Source organism: Chelonoidis abingdonii, chromosome 12 (genome assembly GCF_003597395.2).
Source record: "Chelonoidis abingdonii isolate Lonesome George chromosome 12, CheloAbing_2.0, whole genome shotgun sequence".
Lineage (NCBI taxonomy): Eukaryota > Metazoa > Chordata > Testudines > Testudinidae > Chelonoidis > Chelonoidis abingdonii.
This window is the reverse complement of record NC_133780.1, coordinates 5,836,893-5,850,407: the sequence shown is the minus strand read 5'-3', so window position 1 is coordinate 5,850,407 and position 13,515 is coordinate 5,836,893. Positions and strand designations below refer to the sequence as shown.

Here is a 13,515-nt window from a genome sequence, read left to right as displayed (position 1 = left end):
ACAGAACAAAAGACACACATCCAAGCTTCCCTCCACCCAGATTTGAAAATATTTTGTCTCCTGATTGGTCCTCTGGTCAGGTGTTTGGTTCTCTTTGTTAACCCTTTACAGGTGAAAGAGACATTAACCCTTAGCTATCTGTTTATGACAGGCCCCCACCACAGGGAGGGAGGGACTCTGCGCAGCTCTGAGCTCCCAGGAGGAGGTGAGGGGGTGCTCAGTAGAGCCAGAGCCCTCAGCCAGCCAGCTGAGGGATAAATCAATTCCAGAGGATGGAAACAGGGTCACTGGGGCCCCTTGCGAGATGCAAGCAATGTTGGGATATGTGCACATATAACCCATGTAACATGTTATAGGTCTTGCGACCTAGTGTGGCTGCAGTGTGTTTCGACATGAGTGCATGATTTGCATTTTGGCAACCAAAGCGAGAACTGAAGGGTGAATTGCTCAAAAAGAACTGTTTATAAAAAACGAGTTTTGTCATGTCCCTGGAAAAAAGTGAAGAATCGGCAAGAAAGGAAATAACACCAGCGGGACGGCTTTAAAATGTGTAAGAACTGGAGGAAATGGCACCCCTTGGATCCTGGCTTCCTGGCCAGGACTGTCTCCTTGGAGTTGCAGATGAAGGCCCAGGACAACAGAGACTCCTCCTCCATATAATGAAGGGATCCACACTAAAGGGTTCCACAAGCTCATAAACCTTCCAAAGAGAATGTGATTCGGCTGGTAGTCAGTATCCAATCCATCATTGCTCCGGATGGCTGCCAACACCATCAGTAATTTATTGTCCCAACCTTTGCCAGCGATGTGCACCACTTTGCGAAGGGCTTGCTTGATAGTCCGATCCATCCCTTCTACTGTCCCTGACAATTGAGGATGGTGGGGGATAGGTAGTTCTTGCTTTACTCTTAAAACTTTTAACATTTTTATAATTACTTTTCCTATAAAATGTGCTCCATCATCTGAACCAATTACTTTTGGAATCCCAGATCTACTAAACAATACTTTCCACAACTTCTTGGTGGTGGTCTCTGCAGAATGATTCCTGGTGGAAATTGCCTTCACCCAGCCACAAAAAGAATCTATTATCACTAATAAATACTGATTCCCTTTTTGGCTCTTAATATAATCAACCTGTACTCTACTCCACGGCCCTACAAGTCTTTGGTGCAACAAGGGTCCCAAATTCGGTGGTCTATTCCCGTCTGCTGCACACCTTATGCAGTTTTTAACCAAATTTTCTATGTCCTCTCGCACCTTAGGCCGTATTCCAAACTGTTTTTACCTTAAAAGAGAGTATTTTCCATTCCTCGATGGGCCATAGACTGACACAGGTTAATGATCTCTTCTCTTTAAAGTTTCTCAGATACCCACTTGCCCTCTCCTGTTTTCTTATTCACTGCAGAACCCCCTTTCATACTCCAGGTTCCCCGTTTTTAGGTTCAGTCTCCTGTTTTACAGAGCCCTGGACCCTTTAAATCACTGCCCAAATCCCTGGTCTCCCGGCTGCTGCTGCTGCTACCCCAGGGCGCAGGGCGCAGGGCTCTGGCAGCGATTTAAAGGGCCAAGGGCTCTGGCTGCCGCTACTGCAGCAGAGCCGTGAGCTCTTTACATTCCTGCCAGAGCCCCGGGGCTCCCAGCCACTGCTATAGCAGCCAGAGTCCTGGGCCCTTTAAATCTCAATGTAAAGGGCCCAGGGATTTAAAGACCCCACCAATTTCGGTTGAGGCCCCTCCATCTGCTCAAGACTCTGGCATATCGCTAAGTCCTTTAAGTTACTTTCACCCCTGAACATTGGGAAGGAAACAGACACGTGAGGGGAAGACTGGCAGCAGAACCTCAAGTCTCACATTTCAGAGGCAGTTCAGGATTTAACCGAAGCTGAAGCAGTTGAGGATGTCAGCTGGTTCCTCTTCTCTCTTTTGCCCTGCTCAGCTTCCCTTTCAGGATCAGGATGATGAAAGCCCAACGGTGCCATGTGGGTCCCAGGAGACAGCGGGTGTGAGACATCCTCCATAGTACAATCTGGACTGTTGAATGGCTTAATTCTCCATCCCAGGGCATGGTTTACACTGCTTCCCAGGGTGAATAAAAATCAATGACATTAAAAAAAAAGAATCAAGAAAATCAGATTTCTGTTATTTAAATGTCTGGCAGGTGATGTTCTCCTCCTAATACAACATGGCATGAATGAAATAACCAAACAATAAAATAAACAAATGAAATGAAATGAAATGAAATAACCAAACAGTAATTGTCTGTTAGAGCTGGAAAACTCATCTAAAAAGTTTTCAGAATAAATCACTGTTTAAAAATGTATAGTGTGTACCTTCCAAAAATGAAACTACATCTATCTCTGCGTTGTGAAGGATACGTACTAAGGTTATAACAACCAACAAGAATACATTTTTATGTAGAATCTCATGATTAAATCGAGTCTTCCTGACTAGTGATTTAAATCAAATCCACCCTGCTGCTTCCCTGTGTGAACAACAAACCCCTCCAAGCTCTGCTCACACACAACCACCAGCCTTCAAAGTCACTCCTGGCTGCACTGTATCGAGTATACTAGCCAGACACTCAGGAACTCATCAAACGACACAGCAACAACAGCTACTTTTCTACTCCCAGTCCTGCGCCCTGGGAATGTGCATCTTGGACTGCTCAGACTTTTCACTAGGATGGACAAACTCAGTCATTAGTGGATCACACCCACAAAGGGACCAGATTAGGCCGCAGCCTTGTTCCCTCCAGCCAAATCCCCCAAATACTTCAATGAAAACACACAGGTCCAGACAAAACACTAAAACCACTTTACTAACTGGAGCAAGGGGATTATCAGGGATTAGGAGGGAGAAAGATGTAAAAGGTCAGAAAAGGTTAAAACTATAAAATTAAAACATGCATTTTAAATCCTAAATTTTACCAAACTAAGGAAAATGCGAAGCAAACAGGATTTCCCACCCCACCCACTGTTGCAGGCAGTTCACAGTTATGAGCACTCAGGTTGGATTTCCTTCCAGCCTTGGTCGTCCTCCCCACTCCATGGCCCCTGTTGCCTTTCAAGGCGGATTCTTGCCTTCTGTAGAGATGGGAGAGGAGAGGTAAAAATGGAGGCCACTCTCCTTTGTGATTTTGTACCACTCTCCTCTTTGAGGTTCACCCCACAGCCAGGGGGCAGGCAACAATCAGTCTGTGGCCTAAGTGAGCGTCCAGCCGTCCTTCTGGTGAATGCAATTACTGGCCACTTAGCACCTAGCTACTGTGCAGGTACCATTGTCTCTGGGGAGCTCATCTGTGGGCGTTTTCCAGCTTTACAGCATGTAACAAACATACAGCGAACTCTCCGAGCTCCATAGACAGAGCTGATAGACACATTTCAATGGGACAGTAATATTCAGCAGGTGATGACTTCCCCTATGATACCTCACAAGACATACTTTGGAGAAGATTTATCATTTTGTAAACGTGGTGACCATAATACTGTAGACTAGTGGTTCTCAAAGGTGTTTCCTCAGCCCTTCTCCCTGCCGCCTTCTTTGCATCTTTGGTATTATGCTCTCACCCTCCCAAGCACATATATCGCCACCCAGCTCTAATGGCAGAGCAGTTGCTGGTGAAGCGCACAGCTCTGAAGCCCTCCAACAGCAGCACAGAAGTGAGGGTGGCCATGTGAAAAGTGATATTCCTCAATACAGCTGTTCACAGCAGACTTATCACCCCAGTGAAACCCCTACTTCTGTGCTGCTTTTGCACCTGGCTTTGAGAGCCTGAGCATTTATCCCCACCTCCCAGATGGGCCTGTTCCTTCTTCATGAGCCCCAGCCACCTGGGGCTGACACCCAGTGTTTTTTAAAAAAACAAACAAACAACCCACACTGATCACACCTCTCTTGACACATTCCTGTGCCTCCATTGGGAGGCTCTGCCCGCAGTTTGAGAATTGCTAATGTATAGAGTCACCGTAGGGATTGGTAGCTAAAATGGTAACACCTGCTCCTTTCCATCTCCGGGATCCCCACAGAAAATGTCCGAGCAGGAGAGCGGAACAGATCCGATTATCACTAACCTTACAAAACACATATTGGTGATTTCAGCTATAAACATTCCCTCCATCTTTCAGACCCTACCCCCAGCGACTTCAATGACACTGAGCTAGAACTGGGAAGGTGCCACTGCTGACGGGTATAATCTCTGAATTATTGATCCCTGATTTAACAGAATACAGGAACCGTTTGGATAGCTAAATAGAGACTACTACAGTTACCCATCTTAGAATCATAGAATATCAGGGTTGGAAGGGACCTCAGGAGGTCATCTACTCCAACACCCTGCTCAAAGCAGGACCAATCCCCAACTAAATCATCCCAGTCAGGCCTTTATCAAGCCTGACCTTAAAAACCTCTAAGGAAGGAGATTCTACCATCTCCCTAGGTAACCCATTCCAGTGCTTCACCATCGTCCTAATGAAAAAGATTTTTCTAATACCCAACCTAAAGTTTCCTCACTCAACTTGAGACAATTACTCCTTGTTCTGTTATCTGGTACTAATGAGCACAGTCTAGATTCATCCTCTTTGGAACCCCCTTTCAGCTGGTTGAAAGCAGCTACCAAATCCCGTCTTTTTTGTCTTCTGTAGACTAAACAATCCCCGTTCTCTCAGACTCTCCTCATAAGTCATGTGCTCCAGCCCCCTAATCAGTTTTGTTCCCCTCCACTGGACTCTTTCCAAATTTTTCCACATCCTTCTTGTAGTCTGGGGCTCAAAACTGGACACAATACTCCAGAGGAGGCCTTACCAATGTCGAACAGAGAGGAATGATCACGTCCCTCAATCTGCTGGCAATGCCCCTACTTATACAGTCCAAAGGTAAAGGAAAAACACATCCACTGCTTTTCCCTCATCCACAGAGCCACTTATCTCCTCATAGAAGGCAATTAGGTTGCTCAGACATGACTTGCCCTCTTCTTTCCAAACATTTAAAAATACACATTTACATGTCAAAATCTAGCTTATCTAAGGTGGACACACTTTTAAAATCTCTCTCTAAAAGTTGAATATGAGTCAATTACATGCAAATTGCTTAATTCTTTCTTGCCACGTGTCACAGAAGTTTAAATCCTGTGTGGATCCTTCCATGTTTAATGAGGTCAGACCTCTGTATGAAATTTTTCCCGCAGTCCAATCACCTCTGGAGTCTCTCCTGTGTGGATTACCTGATGATAAACAAGGTGTGACCTTCTTCTGAAGCATTTCCCACAGTCCAAGCACTTGTGGGGTTTCTCTCCTGTGTGGATTGCCTGATGTCTAACAAGGTTTGACCTCTCTGTGAAACATTTCCCACACTCCAAGCACTTGTGGGGTCTCTCTCCTGTGTGGATTGCCTGATGTTGAACCAGGTGTGACCTTCTTATGAAACTTTTCCCACAGTCCAAGCACTTGTGGGGTCTCTTTCCTGGGTGGATTGTCTGATGTTCAACAACGTGTGACTTTCTTATGAAACTTTCCCCTAAGTCCAAGCACCTGTGGAGTCTGGCTTCTGTGTGTAATGCCTCATGTTCAACAAGGGTTGACTTTCTTATGAAACTTTTCCCACAATCCAAGCACTTGCGGAGTCTTTCTCCTGTGTGGATTTCCTGATGTTTAACAAGGTTTGACTTTCTTAAGAAACTTTTCCCACACTCCAGACACCTGTAGGGTCTCACTCCTGTGTGGATTGCCTGATGTTTAACAAGGTTTGACCTCTCTGTGAAACATTTCCCACAGTCCAAGCACTTGTGGGGTCTCTCTCCTGTGTGGATTGCCTGATGTTGAACTAGGTGAGACTTTCTTTTGAAACTTTTCCCACACTCCAAGCACTTGTGGCATCTCTCTCCTGGGTGGATTGCCTGGTGTTGAACAAGGTGTGACCTTCCTATGAAACTTTCCCCTAAATCCAAGCACTCGTGGGGTCTCGCTCCTGTGTGTAATGCCTGATGACGAACTAAGTGTGACCTCTGTATGAAATGTTTCCCACAGTCCAAGCACTTGTGGGGTCTCTCTCCTGTGTGGATTGCCTGGTGTTGAACAAGGTGTGACCTTCTTCTGAAACTTTTCCCACACTCCAAGCACTCGTGGGGTCTCGCTCCTGTGTGTAATGCCTGATGACGAACTAAATGTGACCTCTGTATGAAATGTTTCTCACAGTCCAAGCACTTATGAGGTCTCTCTCCTGTGTGGATTGCCTGATGTTTAACAAGGTGTGACCTTCTTCTGAAACTTTTCCCACACTCCAAGCACTCGTGGGGTCTTGCTCCTGTGTGTAATGCCTGATGACGAACTAAGTGTGACCTCTGTATGAAATGTTTCCCACAGTCCAAGCACTTATGAGGTCTCTCCCCTGTGCGGCTTAACTGATGTCTAATTATTTGTGTCTTTGAAATGAAACATTTACCACACTTGAGGGATTGAGAGGGCTTCTCTCCACTGTGGCTTCTCCCATGATTATTAAGATCTGAGAGCTTATTGAAGCTTTCCCCCTGGTCCAAGCATTGAAGGGGTTTCTCTCCAGTGTGGATTGTCCGATGTGTCACAAGCTGTGAGCTCACAATGAATTCTTTCCCACACTGAAGGTAGTGCCAGAGTGTTTCTTCCTTGGCATTTGTCTGCTGCGCTCTGGGATCCTTCTCTCTTCCCCCACCGTTAATAGATTCATCCACTTTCTTCCCTGGCTGGTTTCCCAGCAGCCTCTCTGACCTGTGCCAATTTCCCCAGAATTCTGCCTGCTTCAAGCACCAGGGAAAATTCCCTTCAGCTCTTCCTAGGAAGGTCCCCTGTGGATTCACTTCCCCAGGAACTTCCTCATGATGATTCCCCTCCTCATTCTCACTCCCTCGTTCAGCACCTGCTGGGGGAGACACAATCCAGATAGGAGTCATTGTGCTGGGGAGAAAGAGGAATAGCACAGAAGGAAAAACAAACACAAAGACTGAGCACTTGGACTCCACCTCTACATCCCATCCAAACACTCACAGGGAAGGAAAGCTGGGAAGCAAACTCCTGCAGATAAGAGGTTGGCTGGAATGGCGTGAGCTATATTGATGACTGCAGCCCTGTCCTGGTTGAGATGAGGAAGAACTGAGGGTGCTTACTCACACCATATTTGGGGATTCTCAACTTTTTCCTTCATTCCCTAGATGGTTTCTGTGTCAGTCCTCACCTGTACGGAGGCATCTCGGAAGCCTTCTTTCCTTGCAGGCCTGGAGATCGGGCAGCCAAGGCTCTTCTCCTTGTTCCAGCTGGACAATCAGCTCAGGTTTGGGAACGGGAAATCCTGTAGAGGGGTGAAATCAGACCAGATCAGGGTGCATGGAGCACTGGTGGAGTATTTGTCAGAAAGGACATTCCGTGAGCGGAACCTGTCCTTGTGCTCTGCTGGAGGAACATGGAATCCAAGAGGATGGGAAAATGGTCACTGAGACCCCATGGACAGACGAAGTTGTCTGGGGAGGTGAATTGAATTATGGAACCCACTCACCTCTGATCTAACTGACATGGTAAGAACATGACCAGATTCAGACATGCAGACCCCACGGCTTCTAGTATCTGAGGGGACGGGAATCCCTTACCCAGCGAGGTCACCATCTCGTAGTTCTCCTGCATGACGTCCCTGTAGAGGGCTCTCTGAGTGGGGTCCAGCAGAGCCCCCTGCTTCTGGGTGAAATATATAGCCACCTCCTCGAAGGTCACCGACATCTGAAACACGAAAAGGCCCCAGTCATTACCTGCTGCTCCAGCCACAATCCCACTAGTCACATGGGAGGAAGGATAAAGAAATGGAAGCTGTGGGAGCGCCAAAGTAGCATAATCCCAAACCCACCCTGCTCAGAGCAGTCAAGAGGCTTCAGGGGGTGGGAGAAGGTGAGAGCTCCTTGTCCCCGCAGCACACGGAGCAGGGCAGGGTCTTCTCATTTCCCACACTCCTTCCAGACACAGGCTGATACGGGAAGCAGAGCTCTGAGCCAGGGACGAGGACAGGAATCCCAACAGCTTCCCTGCGTATTTCACAGCAGCCTCAGGTTAGTGGGGTCTCACTCCAGCACTGGGAGCCTGGAAAATGTTCCCAGCCCTGCTGCAGGGGTTGTATCCTGTTTGAGAAATGGGGGAAAGGCCCATCTCCCGTCCCCATCACCAATGGGCCCACTCAGAAAATCAGCAGGTTCCTCACACCCTGTCTCCTTCCTACTCCCACCCCCCGCCCCAGGAGCTCCCTGAAAATTCCCTACCCAAGCTGGCTCCATCACAGACATTTCCCTTCCCTGCATCCTGGAAGGCAGGCCCATACGGACTGAAACATGGATGGGATTCCTCAGCCTGTCGAGGTGAAAGGGGAGGTTACAGAAGGGGCTTCAGTCCATCTCACCCCAATTCCCCCCAGAGTCTTCAGACCCTCCTAGTAACAGCATCTCTGAGCCAAATGCTAGATAAAAAGCAGAACTAAAGAGGCCACTTTGGGGGATTTCCCCACACTGCCCTGTAAACTCCTCTCCCTGAGGAACAGCAGGAGCCCTCTGGTGGCATCACCTGAAGAACAACTGCCCTGGACCCTGCAGCAGCCCCCAGGGACAGGCAGGCAGAGGCTGAGCCCATTGGCCCAGCCACACTCCCTGCCTGCCCAAAGCAGCAGCGACTCCGATGGGGCTGAGGCCTGATCTACATTACGCGTTTAAATCGATTTAAAGAGCGTTAAATCGATTTAACGCTGTACCCGTCCACACTACAACGCCCTTTATATCGATATAAAGGGCTCTTTAAATCGATTTCTGTACTCCACCCCGACGAGAGGAGTAGCGCTAAACAGCCTCGCTCCCCTCAGCCCCACAATCCCCCCGATCCCCGCATCGCCCATCTTCCTTCGGTGCGCCCCCGCCCCCATCCCAGCCTGCCCCCCGCAGCCCCAGCACCCGCCTCCTGCCCCCGCCCCCGCTCCCCCGCCTGCCCTCACCCCCTGCACCTCTTTAGCCTCCGCCCCCTGCAGCCCGGGTGCGGGGGGGGGCGGGTCTCTCTCACCTTCCCTCCGAGCGGGGCCCCCCGGGACAGGGCCGGGCCGGGCTGGGGGCTCTGCCCTGGCCTGGGAGAGGCTCCTGGGGAGCAGCGGGAAGGGCCCTGCTGGAGATTCCCCTCTCCCGGCTGCAGCCAGGGCTCCGGGCTCCCAGCACCAGCCGCCGGGGCTCGGGGATCTCGCCGGGAGCCTGGGAGCCAGAGTCACCGCAGCGGCTGCGACTCACTTCCTGCTGCCGGGCCGGAGCCCAGCGCTCGCTGCCCCCGGACAGAGCCGCCTCCCGGCTGCTCCTGGGTCCTAGCGATCAACGCAGCACAAAGCAGCATCTCTGGGCGCATGTTCCCAGCACCGGGTCACCAGACAGCAAGTGTGAAAAATCAGGACAGGCCGGGGATGGGGGGTAATAGGCACCAATATAAGACAAAGCCGCAAATAGCGGGACTCTCCCTATACAATAGGGACATCTGGTCACCCTGCCAGCATTGGTGCAAAAGTTGGAGCTGGCTGGGCTGGCTGGGCCAGACTTGTGGGAGAGAGAAGCAAAAGGAGGGAAGAGAGGAAGTAAGGGGGACGGGGGCAGGGGGAAGGAAAATGATGGCTGAGGGGAAGGGTGACAGCAGAAACCCACCCTCATATCCACCAGGGTGCAGGGGCACTGGGCCAGCCTCAGGGCCTTTTCCCTTAGCCCCTGCAGGCTCTCCATTCTGCACAGGCGGGAGAGGCGCAGATGCAGAATGGGGCAGCTCGGAACAGCTGCTCCCTTTGGGGGCACCAGCCTGCTCCCCAGGAAGCCCCAGCACATTCCCTGCTAGCATCGCCCTGACTTCTGCTGGTGCCGGAGGGTGCTCGATCCGGCCCCATTCCAATCCCTTTGCCAAAGTCCCCGCCCCAAATCCACCCTCTTCCTGCTTCTATTCCAACCCCTTCCCCAAATCTCTGTCCCAGCACCACCTCTTCCCCACCTCCTTCCCTGAGCTCGCTACATTCCCACTCCTCCCCCCTCCCTCCCGGAGCTTCTTACACCACGAAACGGCTGTTTTGCGGCAGCAAGTGCTGAGCGGGGAAGCGGAGATGTGGTGCGCTCAGGGGAGGAGGCAGAGGTGAGCTGAGCTGGGGGAGGGAGCTTGGCTGCCAGTGGGTGCAGAGCATCCTCCAATTTTTCCCCATGGGTGCCCCAGCCCTAGAACACCCATGGAGTCAGCGCCTATGGCTGCTAGCTCACCGAGTCAGACAAAGACACCCACCCTTGCTCTTTTCGCTTCCCAGCCCAGCTCGCCCCAGCGACCCCCAGCCCGGTTCCTCCTCCTCCACTCCACAAAGTCCCACGCCCAACTCTACCAAGCTCAACTCTAACCCCCACTGCCCAGCCTCCAGAGCCTGTTCCCAGCCTTGCTCACCCCCACTGTTGGGCCTGACTCCCCCAGCCCTGCTCACTCACATGCTACAAACTTTTGCTCCTGCCTCTGGCTGGTTTCATAGGGCCCCCACCACAGGCAAAGAGGGACTCCGCGCAGCTCTGAGCTCCCGGGATGAGGTGAGGGGGGTGCTGGGTAGAGCCAGAGCCCTCAGCCAGCCAGCTGAGGGATAATTCAATTCCAGAGGATGGAAACACGGTCACTGAGTCCCCTTGGGAGACGCAGGCAATGTTGGGATATGCACATATATAATCCATATTATTCATGTACCATGTTATAGGTTTTGTGACCTAGTATGGCTGGAGTGTGTTTTGACATGAGTGCATGATTTGCATTTTGGCAACCAAAGCGAGAACTGAAGGGTGAATTGCTCAAAAAGAACTGTTTATAAAAAACCAGTTTTATCATGTCCCTGGAAAAAAATGAAGAATCAGCAAGAAAGGAAATAACACCAGCGGAATGGCTTTAAAACTGTGTAAGAATTGGAGGAAATGGCACCCATTGGATCCTGGCTTCCTGCCCAAGACTGTCTCCTTGGAGTTGCAGATAAAGGCCCAGGACAGCAGAGACATCTCCTCCTCCTCCATATAATAAAGGGTTCCAGACTAAAGGGTTCCACAAGCTCCTAGACCTTCCAAAGAGAATGTGATCGGGCTGGTAGTCAGTATCCAATCCATCATTGCTCCGGATGGCTGCCAACACCGCTGGTAATTTATTGTCCTAACTTTTGCCAACAACGTGCACCACTTTGCAAAGGGCTTGCTTGATAGTCCGATCCATCCCTTCTACTGTCCTTGACGATAGAGGATGGTAGGGGATAGGTAGTTGTTGCTTTACCCCTAAAGTTTTTAATATTTTTTATAATTACTTTTCCTATAAAATGTGCTCCATCATCTGAACCAATTACTTTTGGAGTCCCATATCTACTAAACAGTACTTTCCACAACTCCTTGGCAGTGGTCTCTGCAGAATGATTCCTGGTGGAAATTGCCTCCACCCAGTCAGAAAAAGAATCTATCATCACTAATAAATACCGATTCCCCCTTTGGGTCTTTATATAGTCAATCTGTATTCAGGGGGATGGATAGCTCAGTGGTTTGACCATTGGCCTGCTAAACCTAGCATTGTGAGTTCAATCCTAAGGGGGCCATTTCAGGAACTTGGGTAAAAATCTGTTTGGGGATTGGCCCTGCTTTGAGCAGCAGGATGGACTAGATGACCTTCTCAGGTCCCTTCCAATCCTAATATTCTATGATTCTGCTCCACAGCCCTACAAGTCTTTGGTGCCAAAAGGGTCCCAAATTCAATGGTCTATTCCCATCTCCTGCACACCTTTTGCAGTTTTTAACCAAATTTTCTACATCCTCTCAGACCTTAGGCCATATTCTAATCTGTTTTTACCTTAAAAGAGAGTATTTTCTACTCCTCAGTGGGCCATAGACTGACACAGGTTAATGATCTCTTCTCTTTAAAGTTTCAGGTACTCACCTTACCTCTTCTGTTTCCTTATTCACTGCATAACCCCCTTTTCATACTTCAGGTTCCCCATCTTTAGGTTCAGCCTCCTGTTTTATGATGTGAGCTCTAGTATTTACCATAACCCTCAAAGGTTCCTTTTTTTGCTAATATAGCTAAAGCAGCCACTTTATCTTTGATATTTTTAATCCCCTTCTCTCTTTGGATGGCTTTTAGTATGTCTTACTTTTAATTTTCCCAGGTATTCGTTCAACCAATCCTAGATAAATTTCCACCCTGAGCCATGGTTCTTTTTCCAATGCCAGTGTAACAGTCCCTGTACCGCAAAATCTGAATCTATACACAGACGCTCCCCAGGTTACGCAAGATCCGACTTACGGAAATTCACTTATGGAAAAAGTTCCATAAACAAGAAATAGGGATTTTCAAGTCCTGAAATTTTTGCATAACATATGGGTATATGTTTCCAACTTACGCAAAATTTGAGTTACGCAAGGCTTTCCGGAATAGAACGATTGCGTAAGTCGGGGAGCGTCTGTAGACATAAAAGCAAAGTGCTACATTATTTTGTCTGTTTAAGCAGATCACTAAGGCTAAGTCTACATTAAAAACCTCAAAGTGCTCCCGTGGCAGTGCTTTGATCTGACAGCGTGGACACCCACGAGCGCTTGGGACAGGGCTCTACCAGCACTCTGTGTAATCCACCTAGACGAGGGGAATAGCACCGAGTGCCAGGAACCTGTCTACACTGGCGCATTACGGAACACAAACTTGCTGAACTTGGGGAAGGGTGATTTTTCACACCCCAGCAAGCAAGTTACTGCGCTGTAACACGCCAGTGTAGACATGGCCTAAGAGCTCTGATCTCTGCTACCTGAGCTGAAGTCAGGCCCGTGGATCCAGAGTGTCTCCCCATTAGCTTGCACAGCAGCATCACTCATATATTGCTTACACCTTTCATGGTACAAACGACCATCTGTGAACCAAACCTCTTTTTCTCCAAGGTGTAACACTTCATCTACCAGGGGTGCTTCTTCAACTAACTTTGGTTCAGTTTTTGGAAGTGGGCATTCATGCTCTTCTCCTTCTGTCAGGAGGACATACAGTAACAACACTGTTTTAGCCTGTTTTAAGTCACAAAAAACTTTTTCTTGTTCAGGCTGCCACACCCATTCTACTTTCTTTTTCAATCAATGCCACAAGGATCTAGTTATAATGGCAAAATTCCAAATGTGCTTCCTCAAATCAGGGCTGCCCAGAGGATTCAGGGGACCTGGGACAAAGCAATTTTGGGGGCCCCTTCTATAAAAAAATGGCAATACTATACAATACTATATTCTCCTGGGGGCCCCTGTGGGGCCAGGCACAAATTGCCCCACTTGCTCCCCGCCATGGGTGGCCCTGGGAAAAATAAACCTTCTGCATCTCGGCATAAACCCAGTTTTGAGAAAACTTCTTTACAAGGTATCACTGGTTCTCAGCATCAGCTAGTGCTAAAAGGCACTAAAGCTCATTAAAAGGGTCGGACAAATATTTTCCATCAAAACTTTTTCTGGATCAAAAACTAGGGGTTTTTAAAAAGC

At 49.1% G+C, this 13,515-nt stretch overlaps 3 protein-coding genes across 3 annotated transcripts in view; 1 reads left to right on the top strand and 2 right to left on the bottom strand.

Moving 5' to 3' along the window:
• Positions 1–8,561, bottom strand: part of LOC116827353 (uncharacterized) — a 44,601-nt gene extending 36,040 nt beyond the window's left edge. The window contains 1 exon segment of the mRNA XM_075071479.1: positions 8,266–8,561. Coding sequence (XP_074927580.1) covers positions 8,266–8,322 — 57 coding nt within the window. The 5' untranslated portion in view covers positions 8,323–8,561.
• Positions 1–13,515, top strand: part of LOC142047652 (uncharacterized) — a 124,743-nt gene that overhangs the window by 61,754 nt on the left and 49,474 nt on the right.
• On the bottom strand, positions 3,858–8,242 carry LOC116827355 (uncharacterized). The gene is given in 5 exon segments (XM_075071593.1): positions 3,858–5,196; positions 5,199–6,887; positions 7,200–7,313; positions 7,609–7,735; positions 7,860–8,242. Coding segments are annotated over 4 exon segments (2,061 nt in total). The 5' UTR covers positions 7,860–8,242; the 3' UTR covers positions 3,858–5,065.